General features: G+C 34.8%; 2 protein-coding genes across 4 annotated transcripts in view; one reads left to right on the plus strand and one right to left on the minus strand.

Annotated features, from left to right (window-relative positions):
- The first annotated feature begins 6,104 nt into the window (after positions 1–6,104).
- COX5A (Cytochrome c oxidase subunit 5A) lies at positions 6,105–6,961 on the plus strand. The gene is made up of 2 exons (XM_073980206.1): positions 6,105–6,238; positions 6,332–6,961. The coding sequence occupies exon 2, from the start codon at positions 6,333–6,335 to the stop codon at positions 6,774–6,776; it is 444 nt and encodes a 147-aa protein (XP_073836307.1). The 5' UTR covers positions 6,105–6,238; position 6,332; the 3' UTR covers positions 6,777–6,961.
- Positions 6,962–9,767: 2,806 nt separating this feature from the next.
- Positions 9,768–14,813, minus strand: part of Kyat (Kynurenine aminotransferase) — a 467,753-nt gene continuing 462,707 nt past the window's right edge. The window contains exons 1-7 of one of the 3 annotated variants that reach the window (XM_073980232.1): positions 12,363–12,481; positions 11,811–11,995; positions 11,595–11,745; positions 10,911–11,147; positions 10,258–10,855; positions 10,114–10,199; positions 9,768–10,051 (exon numbers count right to left, since the gene is read on the minus strand). In XM_073980232.1, the coding sequence (XP_073836333.1) occupies positions 9,917–10,051; positions 10,114–10,199; positions 10,258–10,855; positions 10,911–11,147; positions 11,595–11,745; positions 11,811–11,995; positions 12,363–12,365 (1,395 nt within the window). In that variant the 5' untranslated portion in view covers positions 12,366–12,481 and the 3' untranslated portion in view covers positions 9,768–9,916. Of the gene's footprint in view, positions 10,052–10,113; positions 10,200–10,257; positions 10,856–10,910; positions 11,148–11,594; positions 11,746–11,810; positions 11,996–12,162; positions 12,482–14,813 lie in introns of those variants that run through there. The other 2 variants (XM_073980242.1, XM_073980251.1) reach the window with 2 other exon arrangements.

Here is a 14,813-nt window from a genome sequence, read left to right on the forward strand (position 1 = left end):
GTGGTGGTGTTGCAATATATGTTTCTAAGGGTCTTCAATACAAGTGTGTTTTTAAAACCTCAGTTCAACATTGTGAGTCTCTTTTCATAGAGTTGCAATTTTCTAGTACAAAACTTCTTTTTGGTGTTGTATATTTGCCTTCGGGTAATATAGATGTTTTTGAGAGCCGTCATTGTGACATTTTTTCTGAATATACTAATATATTGACTGTTGGTGACTTTAATTGCAATTTGTATAATCCTTCGAGGGCGAATATGTTTCGGTCACTATGCACTAGAATGAATCTGAGTATCGCTCATAACTCGAGTCCTACACACTTTGATTTAGCTAATCGGACAACATCTCTGATTGACTTCATGTTAGTTAGTGACTGCGCTCTTTTAGACTACACAAATCAAGTTCAGTGTCCTGCGATTTCCGACCATGCGCTTATATTTGCTTCCCTCTCTTTTAATTATAATCCTTTACCAGATTTTATTGAACTCCGTGATTATAGGAACATTGATTGGAATGGGTTACTTTCTTTCCTTGTGTCTTTTGATAAAAACTTAATTATTGGGAATGCTGATGTGGATGTTAAATGTTCCTACGTTGGCTCACTCTTTGATCGCCTTTTTTCCTTTGTTCCTGTAGTGAGGAAAGAAATAAGGTATTCTGGTGATCCTTGGATGGGGTCTAGAGAAGTCAGGTTTGCTACTTCGATGAGGGATTTGTCCTTCTTATCATTCCAAAGAGACCCAACTCAGCAAAACTGGCGAATCTATTGCAAATATAGGAATAAGGCTAAATCTGTAATTCGCAAAGGGAGGAGACTTCATTATACAAAGCTTTACGGTAGTATGGATTCTACTAGGATTTGGAGGATTCTCAAGACTCATGGTTGTGCGGGAAATGAGAGCGAGTGTATCAATATCGATGTAAATACCATTAATGAGTTCTTTGCTAATGCTACTGATGAGTCTAATGGTGCATTAGTTAATGTTAATGACTTCATTGATTTTGATTCCTCATTTTCATTTCGATGTATTAATGAAGATGAGCTCATTGAAGCAATGAATAAGGTTAGATCTAAATCTGTTGGTATTGATGGCATACCGATATATTTCATTAAACTGGTTTTTCCGTATATCTCGGATCTTATTTTGAATCTTGTGAATACTATATTAACTTCTTCAGTCTTCCCATCTGTGTGGAAGATAGCTCGAGTAGTGCCAATTCCCAAATCCAGATCTGTTAGGGATTTGGATGACTTAAGGCCCATTTCAATTTTACCAGCCATATCTAAGATTATGGAACATATCATTAAGAATCAAATGCTGGAAGTCTGTTCAAGTCGGATAAATGACTGTCAATTTGCTTTTCGCCAGGGACATAACACTACCCACTTGTTGCTTCAGCTAACCGACTCTATTCGTGAATCCATCAATGATGGTATGTTAAGTGTTCTTATATCTTTGGATTTGTCCAAAGCCTTCAATTCTATTGATTTCTCCTCTCTTGTGATAAAATTAAGGGATGAGTTTAACTTCTCTAAATCTGCCTGCAAACTTATTTTTTCTTACTTGTATGGTAGAAGTCAGTTTGTTGTAGTGGATGGTTGTGAGTCTAGTTGCCTTCCCCTGTCCTCTGGAGTGCCGCAAGGGTCTGTTCTAGGCCCACTTCTATTTATTTTATACATGAATGACCTTCCTCTTCACACGAATTCGTCATGTTGTTCAACTTTTATTTTTGCAGATGATATATTCTTGCTTTTTAGTGGTACACGTGATGCTTTCAACATACTTGAATGTAATATTAATTCAAACTTAGATTGTTTTGTTCGTTGGGCTACAAGGAACTTATTGAAAGTCAATCCTTCTAAGACCAAGGCTTTAGCTTTTTGCAATAATAACTGTTCTTTACCACCCATTGATATCTTCTTGGGTCACACTAAAATTGACTTCGTACAGCAACATAAATGCTTGGGAGTAATTATCGATTCTGATCTTTCATTCAAAAGCCACATTGATTCTTTGTCTGGTAAAGTTTGGGGCATATTGCGTAGGATTTATGGTTCTAATTTATATCTTTCTCACCGAATAAAGTTATTACTGGCTAATTCTCTTTTGATGTCCCAAGTATTGTATGGACTTGAGGTGTATTCTGGTACTATTGGCGCCAATATTGACAAATTGAGGTGTATTGTCAATACTATTACACGTTTTTTGTTTAATCTTCCTCGAAGTAGTCATGTATCAGGTCATGTCATTCGGTTTCTAGGTTGCTCCTTCGATATGTTCATAAATTACCGTTGTACGTTGCTTTTTTATAATCTTATAAAGAATGGTATACCTAGTGCCCTAAGGAGAAGATTTACTTTTTTACATTTTACTAGAAATCCCCAAATTTTTATTCCTTTGATTTGGAAGGATGTGTATTCTAGGTCTTTCTTAATCAGAGTTGCACGGTTTTGGAACTTTTTACCACTAGAACTACGTATTTTTTCTCACACCAATAATTCTTTTCGTTTGAAAATCCTTAGATACATTCAGGGGCTACCTGAACAATAATATTATACATATATATATGTATATCGATATATATGTATATGTATATATATATATATATATATATATATGCCACTCTTTAAAAATCAGCATATGTTGAGTTACTACTCTTTGGACATATTTATTTTTTTTTTTTTGTTTTTCTTTAACATTTTATGGCTGGGGAGCCGAATAAAAAATATATCTGCATTTAAATAATAATTAATTGTTATATATTAATATATTTAAGTACATTAAATTGAATTTATTATTTTATAACTCAGGTTTTTTGTCTTGAGATACGTTTATTTGGCCATTGAGGCTTTGTATCATGTATGAATTTTGAAATAAATAAATAAATAAAAATCAGGCAGAGCAGCTTGTGTACGCAAGCCTTTACCCCTTGGTAAACAACGCCAATTTTTTACCACTAATAAATTAAAGTTGTTTTAATAAAATATTAAAACAACGACTATGGGATTAAGCCTGACTATTTTGAAAAACAAAATAGAAGTCGTCATCCCAAATAAAAAAAACGCCAACCCTCCTAATGACTCGAAATAAAAACATTCCATATCTACCCACGCAGGCAATGTGTAGACGTAATTTCAATGCATATTTGGTGGAACTGGCCATGGTATAAGTAAAGAGGTAGAATTAAATGAAAACAATCTATAGGCACCTTGTTTTCACTAAATTCCTAAAACGTCAAAATCAGTAAACACAAAAGCAAAAAGTAGGTTTGTTTACAATACCATTTTTGAACGCGGAAAATGAATGAAGTCTCAAGGTTTTTCCACATAATCGAGTTGTGGATATGATGAAATGTTTGTTTCAATGCAAAGCTGACAAGTGTTCTAAAAACAGTTTTAAAAATCATTGAATTCGATTGTTTTTAAAATTGTTTGGCATATTATTCAAACAGTACAGACACATACACATATTCGGCCTGTTCCTTTACTTTTGAAAGTGGTAAAACCGGCAAAAGTAGGAAAAGTTGTAAACTGCTCTCATATGAATTGTATGGTGTCTGAAGTAAAGGAACGCTTTTCGAGTAAAAAGTAGTAAAACTTGAAGATTCTTGCACGTAAAGGAACACAGCTATTGTGAATATTGTTTTGACGTTTTAGGAGCAGTAGAAAGAAAAAAATTAAATTGACAGAAAGCTTTAGCTAACCTTTCATATTAAACCATGGTACGGACGCAAAAAGTAAATGGCGTAAGGAAAATCCTCAATATTGCACACATAACCGACTGTATAATACCCCGGTTACACTATTGAAGGTTAATCCACTGGGTTTAATAGATCCAGTGGGTTCATCTTTGCTGGTTACACTTAGCTTTTCGAGGATATAAACTGTCAGCTGATGTTTGTTTACGTATACATACAAAATAACTAATAAAGTCGTGTGTTACACTTTTACAATTTCTCGTATGAGATATCGTCCCCTCTTTGCTCATATTGGTATATTTTACACACAGGGATACATTTTTGTATCATGGTATCAATCGTGCTTTTTGTTAAAAAAGTGTCTAATGAAAAAAAATAAATAATTTTATGATTTCCAAATAACTCCATAAAATCTCATGCGACCAATCGTTAACGTGTAAAACATGACAAACTCTGTTGCAAAAACAGTTGCAACTTTTGGTACTTTTTGAGTAGAGTTGGATTTTTTTGCACAAATACCGAATACAACACTGTATTTTTGGTGGATTTGGGCCGGATTTAAAATAAACCCAGCCATGAGAGGATTTAATTTTTAATTTTAATTTAATTTTAATTTATTTCAATTCTTATATGCCCAGTCTTTCGACCTTAAGGCTGTACACTATAATATAATGCCATTATAATTTAAAATTAAGTAATTTAAGGGAGGGATAACAATACTACTCCAAAACTCAATTACTATGTATAAAAATATATGTAGTAATTATAATTAATCTATATTGAATATAAAACATTTTGATTGATTGAATTATTATACTCCAGGAAATGAAAGGGATGTTATACCCCGGTTACACTATTGAAGGTTAACCCACTGGTTTTAATAGATCCAGTGGGTTAATCTTTGCTGGTTACACTTAGCTTTTCGAGGGTATAAACTGTCAGCTGATGTTTGTTTACGTATACATACAAAATAACTAATAAAGTCGTGTTTTACACTTTTGCAATTTCTCGTATGAGATATCGTCCCCTCTTTGCTCATATTTGTATATCTTACACACAGGGATACATTTTTGTATCATGGTATCAAGCGTACTTTTTGTTAAAAATGTGTCTAATGTAAAAAAAAATAAATAATTTTATGATTTTCAAATAACTTTAGATTTATTAACTCCATAAAATCTCATGCAACCAATCGTAAACGTGTAAAACACGACAAACTCTGTTGCAAAAACAGTTGCAACTTTTGGTACTTTTTGAGTAGAGTTGGATTTTTTTGCACAAATACCGAATACAACACTGTATTTTTGGTGGATTTGTGCCGGATTTAAAATAAACCCAGTCGTGAGAGGATTTAATTTTTGTATGGCAAATCTGGTCAGATTTGACCAGATTAAGCAATAAATCCTCATAAAGTGGGTTAACCCGGCAAAAAACTGTAGTGTAACCGCACTATTAAACTACTCCATGGCAAATCTGGTCAGATTTGAGCAGATTAAGCAAATAAATCCTCATGAAGTGGGTTAACCCGGCAAAAAGCTGTAGTGTAACCGTGCTATAACGATTGAAAATTTCAGCACATATGACATTGATACATAGTGTAAACAACCCCTTAAATAGAAGTGCAAGTTTTGCGTTGCGTTTGTGCTTTGCGTCTTTAAGTCCCGGTCCACACTATCGTGAATTTCGTTAAAAAATTTCATGAAATTAGGCGTTCTTAAATAGAATTACCCCCTACAGCAATTTTATGATTTTACTCTACTATGGAAGTCGATCTAGAGTCGCATAATTTCATGCAATTTGTTCAATGAAATCACTCTAGTGTGGACAGGGACTAACCAATAATACCCCGTTTTAACCCCCTCTTTTTTTCAAATGTCAATTCCATAGCGTAAACGTCAAATAAATCATCATAAAGAAGGTTAAACCGGCAAAAAGCTATAGTGTAAACGCCGTTTAATACAATTTGCATGTATAGCTTCGTTCCCGTACTTTTTAATGGTAAAACTCGTAAAAGAGAGAACTGCAAAAAATTTGTTATCACACACAAGTTTTTTGAAATAGTTCGGGAACGGAAAAATGGAAAATACGTCAAAAAAACTGGAACAAATGTCAAAGTCGGCGTATCAGCCAATCAGACGCCGGCAACCATGTTACTATTTTTTTACTCGACCAAATTTGTCGTGTAAAAAGTTTTTAAAGAGAGCGTCATTCAGCGCCATTTTTGTTTAAAGAGAAGTGAACATTTTACAACTTTTTTGTTTACGGGAACGCTTTTTCGAGTAAAATGTGTAAAAGTCGTAAAAATTGTAAAAACTTTTTAGTTCTGGAACACAGCTTATATTTCTGCCAAATTGCATTAAATTTCTTTAAACGAACCACCCTGTATATTTTTTCTGTCAAACGCCAGTAAACGCTTTACGCCACAGTGATGCTAATTCCACCACTACGATTTTAATCAACCATTCAAATGATTTGCAGAGTTGCATTGGTCGTGGATTCATTTTGACAGTAGATTTTTCTCAACGCGAACTATCAGACTCAGGTGCGAACGATTACTTAACCAAATATATTTTTTGTAATTATTCCCCAAGAATTTATTAATAAATATCCTCCCATACTTATTCTCGTTGCACAGAATGTTCCGCCTTGCTGCTAGCCAAATTGCTAACATTGCTCGTAGCTCCATCGGCGTAACCAGCCGTGTTGGTGTTGTACGTGCTGCCCATCACGAAATTCCTGCCGAGGAATTCGACAAACAATATGAAGATTACTTCAGCCGTGCCGATATTGATGGCTGGGAGGTTCGCAAGGGCATGAACGATTTGTTGGGTATGGATTTGGTTCCAAATCCCAAGATTGTCGATGCTGGTTTGAAGGCTTGCCGTAAAGTTAACGACATTGCTTTGGCCATCAGATGGTTGGAAGGTGTTAAAGATAAGTGCGGTGACAAGACCGATGAAATCTATCCTTACATCATTAACCACGTTCGTCCCACCCTCACTGAATTGGGCATTCCAACCCCTGAAGAAATCAACTACGACAAACCCGAGTTGGCCCTTAAGTCTGTGTTTGATATGTAAATTGAAGAGGAGAGAGATCTTCGTTTCTAATATGTATTTAGTTTAATTAAAACATAAAAACAAACCAAAAGAACCTGTGAATGAGACGCTTATTGGTTTTTGAATGGAAGGAAGTGTATTAACTGGAATTCTAATTGATTTTTCTTGGAAGAAAATAAAGCGTCCGATTTGTTAAAAAGAAGAAATCCAAGTGCTTATGTAATCGTAGTAGTGGTGGTGTTTGTGTGAGTTTTTGATATGGTGCTATGCTTTAACAGAATGAGTAAGAAAAGTAGGGTTATGTTATTAATTACGGCCGGAAGGAGATATTGATTGGAAAAAGTTTGGACGAGGATGAAGATAGAAACGAATATTTTGAACCCAGTGGGAAATATCGCTGGCCTTGAATAATATGCATGTTTTTATTTTTCTATAGCAAAAAGAAAACAAATGTTAATGGTGTAGAGTTGCCAACGTTCTTCAAAGCGCTAATGTTTTATATTAAGAATTTGGCATTTGGGTATTTTCTGATGTTCTTCGTTTTTTTTCTGGGGGTCGAGTGAGCAAAACGCAAACTAACTCCTGTTGCGTAGCCGAATAATTGGAAGGGTGGTATTTATAACCATATTCGGAAGGGCGCTTCCAAAGATTCTCTCTTATAGGGTATTTCCAACTATGTCCAAAAACTTTTTACGCAGAGTAATTCCAATCGAATACGTCCAAAGACCCTTTCATACATTTAGAAAGACCTCCCTATTAAGAAAAGGGTTTTATAAAAATCCTGTTACAATCAGATATGTGATGGAAAACGATTCGACTCGTTTTGCCATAAATCGAAATCGTATATCTCCAATTTTGGTGAATATTTTAATGAAATTGAAAATGGATTTCAAAAATATTATTCAAATAAGGGACGTTTGCGAAGCAAAACTATATATATTATCAACGGCACTCCGATTATATACCATTTCGATTCTGGAAATCGAGTCGATTCGGTTTTCATCACATACCCGAATATAAAAATCTTCTAACTGCATTTTATGGTGAAGAGGGTGCTTCCTAAGATCCTTTATTGTAGAAAAGGTGTTTTCTAAGACCCTTTTTGTAGAAAGGGTGCTTCCTAAGACTCTCTATTGTAGAAATGGTGTTTCCTAAGAGCTTTTATTGTAGAAAGAATGCTTCTTAAGACCTTTTTGTTGTAGAAAGGGTGCTTCTAAAGACCCTTTAGTGTAGAAAGGGTGCTTCTAAAGACACTTTATTGTAGAAAGGGTGCTTCTAAAGACCCTTTACTGTAGAAAGGCTGCTTCTAAAGACCCTTTAGTGTAGAAAGGATGCTTCTAAAGACCCTTTATTGTAGAAAGGGTGCTTCTAAAGACCCTTTACTGTAGAAAGGGTGCTTCTAAAGACCCTTTACTGTAGAAAGGGTGCTTCTAAAGACCCTTTACTGTAGAAAGGGTGCTTCTAAAGACCCTTTACTGTAGAAAGGGTGCTTCTAAAGACCCTTTACTGTAGAAAGGGTGCTTCTAAAGACCCTTTACTGTAGAAAGGGTGCTTCTAAAGACCCTTTACTTTAGAAAGGGTGCTTCTAAAGACCCTTTACTGTAGAAAGGGTGCTTCTAAAGACCCTTTACTGTAGAAAGGGTGCTTCTAAAGACCCTTTACTGTAGAAAGGGTGCTTCTAAAGACCTTTTACTGTAGAAAGGGTGCTTCTAAAGACCCTTTACTGTAGAAAGGGTGCTTCTAAAGACACTTTACTGTAGAAAGGGTGCTTCTAAAGACCCTTTACTGTAGAAAGGGTGCTTCTAAAGACCCTTTACTGTAGAAAGGTTGCTTCTAAAGACCCTTTACTGTAGAAAGGTTGCTTCTAAAGACCCTTTACTGTAGAAAGGACACACTCTGAGTTCCATTGAGGTCTGTCAGAATTTTAGAAATTTTGAGAGCGCAAATGCAACAAATTCCGTACATCAATCGCATCAAAATACCCGAGAATTTTTAGCGCATAGAAGTTCCTCATTAACACCGGAGAAGCAAAATGCAAAAAGCATCTGCGATTAACTCTCGAAGCGCATTAGGAAACAGTCTGAGTCCAATAGATGTCTATCAGAATCCAAGAATGGCTCGAAGCGCATCTTCCTTGAATTCCTCAAATCAATTACAGCAACATCCCTGAGATATTTTATCGCCTCGAAATTCCTCCTTAACACCACTCGTGAAATTTTTCTATAGAAAAAGGACCACTGGTGAACTTTTTCTATAGAAAAAGGACCACTGGTGAACTTTTTTATAGAAAAATGCCCACTGGTGAACTTTTTCTGTAGAAAAAGGTCCACTGGTGAACTTTTTCTATAGAAGAAGGTCCACTGGTGAACTTTTTCTATAGAAAAAGGACCACTGGTGGACTTCTATAGAAAAAGGTCCACTGGTGAACTTTTTCTATAGAAAAAGGTCCACTGGTGAACTTTTTCTATAGAAAAAGGTCCACTGGTGAACTTCTATAGAAAAAGGTCCAATGGTGAACTTTTTCTATAGAAAAAGGTCCAATGGTGAACTTTTTCTATAGAAAAAGGTCCACTGGTGAACTTTTTCTATAGAAAAAGGTCCACTGGTGAACTTTTTCTATAGAAAAAGGTCCACTGGTGAACTTTTTCTATAGAAAAAGGTCCACTGGTGAACTTTTTCTATAGAAAAAGGTCCACTGGTGAACTTTTTCTATAGAAAAAGGTCCACTGGTCGACTTTTTCTATAGAAAAAAGTCCACTTGTGCAATATTTCCATAGAGTAGCCACTAATGATTTTTTTCGATAAAAATAGTCCACTGATGTTATTAAAAAGGGTGATTTTAAGGACAGTTCCTTAAGTTTACTGATGCAACAAATATTTATACTTTGTTGTTGTTGTTGTAGCAGCTAGAAACGTATAAGCATAGGTTTTTTGCTGGGTTGGCAGCCGCTGGCCGAAACACAATGGTTTCGGGTCAATCCGGTACGAAAGAACCCGCTGCCGTGGGATTGATTTATACTTTAGTCCAACGTTATTGTTCCGTTTATTTAAAATACATATTACTTAATAGTATACATACATTTACATTGGCATAAAAAATCCACGTGTGAAAATTTCCAGATCTTCAGCTTTCATATCTAATACCATATACCAAATGGTATCTAATTATTTTTTAATTTTTCCAATAATTCAGAGGCCTTTTCCAGGTTGGCTTGTTTCTTAATGAAACAATAACGAACAAAATCTTCACCCAAATGTTTGTGTTCATCGCTGTAAAAAGCACTGGGAGGAATACCCTTAAAAAAGGATTCTCAAATTAAGAACATTACAAACCGAATAAAACAAATATGAAACCAACCTGTAAACCCATATTCTTGGTCATCCATTTGGTGAATTTATAATCACGATATTTGTCTGGTTCTGAATTGATGTTGATTTTCTTTTCTGTAATTAAGATAATTAGAATATAAATTTCCAACAAGACATAAAAAATTATAACTACCCAAATTTGTCCAATCAGCCAACATAAAGTAACCACCCTCTGGTATGGTTGGTTTCATGCCAGCATCTTGCAAGAATTTTGCCATGAAATCTCTTTTCACTTGCAATTCTCTTGGCAGGCTTTTGAAAAAGCATTCAGGACTATCTAAACGTGTCATTTCCAATTCAAAACCCCGAGCCACAGCTTCTTGCAATGGTGTCGGACAAGTGTAGACTGAGTTTTGATGTACCATTTGCAGGTTTCGAATTAAATTAGCTGGACCATATGCCCAGCCAGTTTTCCAACCTGTCACTGAAAATGTTTTACCCGCCGAACCAATGGTAATCGTACGTTCCCACATGTCGGGTAAGGTACAAATGCGTATATGCTGATTATCATCGAATACCATCCATTCGTAGACCTCATCTGACAGACAGAGAACATTCCATTTTTTGCACAAATCAGCAATAAGTTCTAATTCCTTTTGTTTAAACACCTTGCCAATAGGATTGTGGGGAGTGTTGAGAATAATCATTTTTGTTTTGTTATTAAACATTTTCTTCAACTCTTCTTCGTCCAAAACCCAATCAGCCGAGGAAATTGTACCTTCTGTTTTAGTCTAAAAGTGGAAAATGATATAACAGTTTGTTTAAATTGAAAAAGTGTTTCCTTACCGGCTTCAAAGGTATAAACCTGGATACACCTCCGGCCATCTTGACCATGGGATGATAACAATCAAAAAAGGGTTCAATAATTATAACCTCATCGCCAACATCAACATGACCCATAATAGCCGAATACAAAGCCTCATAAGCACCGGCTGTAACCAAGACTTCATTCAAAGGATTAATTTCGCGCTGCAAAAGTTTGGAATACAATTTTCCAATGGCTTGTACCAAACGCATGTGGCCCTGAGGAAAAAAATTCGAAACATGTTATAATATAAAGTTTTGTTTTCTGTTCAAAGTTGTTGAAAGTTCAGTCAACAATCAAAAGAGTTTAATTTTAAGACCCGACATTAAACTTAACTCGTTTCGTTGTATCTGTATCAACCGCATGACGGAGGATTCTACGACACTGGATAGTTTGTGTAATTCCTCCTATTACGCGTATATTGTAATTAGGAAACCATATGGAATGCAGTGTAAGGTTTCCTCATATCATGAAAGGTGGTATATTCTTTATAAATCATCTCTATTAATGCTATTCAGTATTCATTCTACTAAACAACAGTTTTTAAGTTATTCAAATTTCATGCGGAAGAATATAAAACAAGAACTTGTCTGTTGTCTGGTTTCCCCCACACCGGTATACTCTTATCTTTTCAAGCTATTGTGATGTAATTGAAATCAACTTACAAAACCTCTGGTATATTGCTGTAGCAAAGGGTTCTCGTCATTTGCAATTTCAGCCAAAGCTTTGGTGACATATTCAGGGGCAGCATCATCGGGGAAACCTTGGCCCAAATTTAAGGGTTTATATTCCATGGCCAGGGCAATGTATTCATTCCTTAAAGAGGAGATTTATCATTAATTAATATCATTAATAATATCATTAAATTCTAATAAACTTACCAAACGCTTGGAGCACTACCCTGTAATCTTTGAGGCAAATCAAATTTCTCCATCGCTCCAGTTGTGCTATATTCACGTTGTTTTCTAAGTTGCTTATTCTGCTGTTGTTCAAATGAGACTAATTGATACAGCTGACGTTGGGGTAGACGAGTTTTGTTTAATAAACGTATACTATTTTGAAGCATCTAAAGATCGCGTAGATTGACAAAGCAACAAGAGCAAAAACAAAAATAAATATTTAGAAACTGTGGAAACCAGCTGATAAGTTTTTATTGACCAAGTGGCCAGAGAGAATTATTGATAAGATCGTTCAAAAATAAACGATAAGATCACTCATAACAACACGACTTACATTTGATTTTCTTTTTTTAACTTAACTAATATCACAAATATTTAAATGCACTTCGTTGTTCTTTGGTTTGTGCTTATGCTATAAATTTAGTCAGCTTATTAAATTAATGTTTTGTTGCATAACGTAGACAACGTATGTCAAAACAAAATCACGAATTGCAAATAGTGCAAATTACGGCAAATACGTAGTTAAATACCTACCATATACCGTTCAGGTTCACTTTGGTGAATAAGAAGTTCATCGAACGACACGAATAAGAAGACAAAACATATTGGCCGATAAAAGTGAGTAGCCAAAACAAAAATGACATAACAAAGCAGAAATGGCAAAATAGAGTCAGCTGATTATGGACTGAATAAATATGATACACCCTGTATTGATTGCGGTGGGTGATTCTTTATCGTTGATGTATGACATTATAATTGGTTCCTATAATACCATGGTACAATAATACAGGTAGCATTATCACGCCAGCTGGTGGTAACATAATGTGTCAAAACCGATTGTTGTCATTTGAATTCGCTCTAGATACACAACGTAAATTTAAACTTCAAAATGAAAAAATTAAACGTTGAAAGAAGTTTTAAAACTTATTTTGTATTTCTGAAAGTTTTTGAAAAACAAGGGAAATAAAATGAGAGTGTGCATCCTTTGCAGAAAGAAGGACATAACGGGTAGTGTTACATTTTTTAGTGTCCCGAAAGACGAAAATATGAGGTCGAAGTGGAGTTCCATTTGCGGAGTCAATTTGAATCCCAAATCTAAAATCTGTTCCGAACACTTCGACCCAAAATATATAACCGGTAAAAGTTCCAAAAGGAAGTTGCTACCTCGCGCCATTCCAGATTTCATTCAATACAAATATGTTGTGAGTAATAAACCATTGTTTTCGTAAGTGTACACAACATATACATTTTATTTAAAAATAGTATATGTATTTTTCCTTACATTCTCTTCCTGCAGCGAAGCAAAATGTAAGGAAATCGATAGCTTGTTTGACTATGAAATGAGTGAAGATACTTCTGTGGAACAAGCCGAGACAATTTGTCTACCCAATGAAAAAAATAAAATGAAAGATGCGGAAACGCAGACAGAGTATGTATTTTATTGACTAATGATATACAGATATCGCTGTTTTTTTAATTGGAATAACTTGATTTAAAGAGAAAACATAGTAGCTCTATTCCTTTATGTGCAAGAATCTTCAAGTTTTACCACTTTTTACTCGAAAAGCGTTCCTTTACTTCAGGCACCATACAATTCATATGGGAGCAGTTTACAACTTTTGTAATTCTTTCCGGTTTTACCATTTTAAAAAGTAAAGGAACAGACCAAGTATTTACCCAAAAGTGAAATTGTCAGGAACGTCTTAAAATAATTTCAGCGTTATGCCATTTTAACAGATTTAGGTGTTGTAAAATAATAAAATGCACAAATTAAGTTCTTCTTTCGCCAGTACAAGTATGTCGGAGCAATTCCATACTTCCTGAGATAATGGCCCGAAAGCTGTGAAAAATTTGCTGTCACCAAACTAGAAGGTTCTTGAGCATGAAAGCTATTTATTGTTATATCTAATATTATGCAAACGTTGTACATAATATTTCTACCGAATATAAAGTGGGCTATATCTGTAGACTCCTTCGAGTTCAAAATATTATTGCCAAAATCCAGGTTAAGGCGTCTATTCTGACTATTTTCACAATGTTTAATTCAAGTAAACCTGAGATAAGAAATTCGTTGTCCAAAGTACAGTTGTTTGTTATATTAAGGCCTATGATGAACTGCAATTTCTGAAGAGATTTACACATAAAAAATTGGGACCCTATGATCTCGTCCTTTATTATAGGCTGAGAATATTTACATATCCAAGAGTAAACAGCAGTGATAAGACGAATGATACTTGTTTATTCAAATTTCTTTGTATAAAATATTTTCGGCTGTTGTGGAGTTTGGTGAGATCCACAATAAGGAGGTCTCAAACCTTAGGCTATACGATACACTTTGATACGATGAAAATGGGCCTCATCGAAATAATCCGATATCCGTTTCAGACAATTTGGAGTCCATTTGGCCATGTCTGCCCGTCTGGAGCGCACGAAAAATCTTGAGCGGTTCAACTGATTTGGTCCATAATTTAGTTCTGGTAATATTTTGTACATCCCCCACAAAAGTTCAAACTTTTCTCTGAAATTTCAAAACTGTTTTAAACCTACGTCGAATTAGAAAACTGATTATATCGGTCTACTTCTTCCCGTACCTCCCCATAAATGTTAAAAAATTTAGGCTTAAAAACAGGTTCACTGATAAATTTTGAACTTTATTTCAGATACAGTGCCCGAAATAAACATAGGTTCACATGTAAATTTGTAATTTTTTCATAATTCAGATGACTTTTATAGGATTTTATAATTTTGTATTTTGGAGTTGGCATTCCCCATGATGTCAATACATGAGTTATTTGGTTTTGCGACAAAATAAAAATTTAAAAATTGTTTTCCTTATTTTAGATGCGAAATAATGATAGGTTCAGGGCAATTTTTGCGGATTTACAAGTATAAATTTGAGGAAAACTTTTTACAAATCGTTGTTTTTTTAGATCGCCGATGTCCAACGAGTAATTTAGTTTAGAAATTGTCTCCGAATTATTTTCA

This window comes from Musca autumnalis, unplaced genomic scaffold (genome assembly GCF_047663935.1).
Source record: "Musca autumnalis isolate F117 unplaced genomic scaffold, ASM4766393v1 scaffold_1, whole genome shotgun sequence".
NCBI classification, from domain to species: domain Eukaryota; kingdom Metazoa; phylum Arthropoda; class Insecta; order Diptera; family Muscidae; genus Musca; species Musca autumnalis.

What these genes read in the sequence shown, in the direction of transcription:
- COX5A (XM_073980206.1), top strand. Translation starts at nt 6,333, where the DNA reads ATGTTCCGCCTTGCTGCTAGCCAAATTGCTAACATTGCTCGTAGCTCC.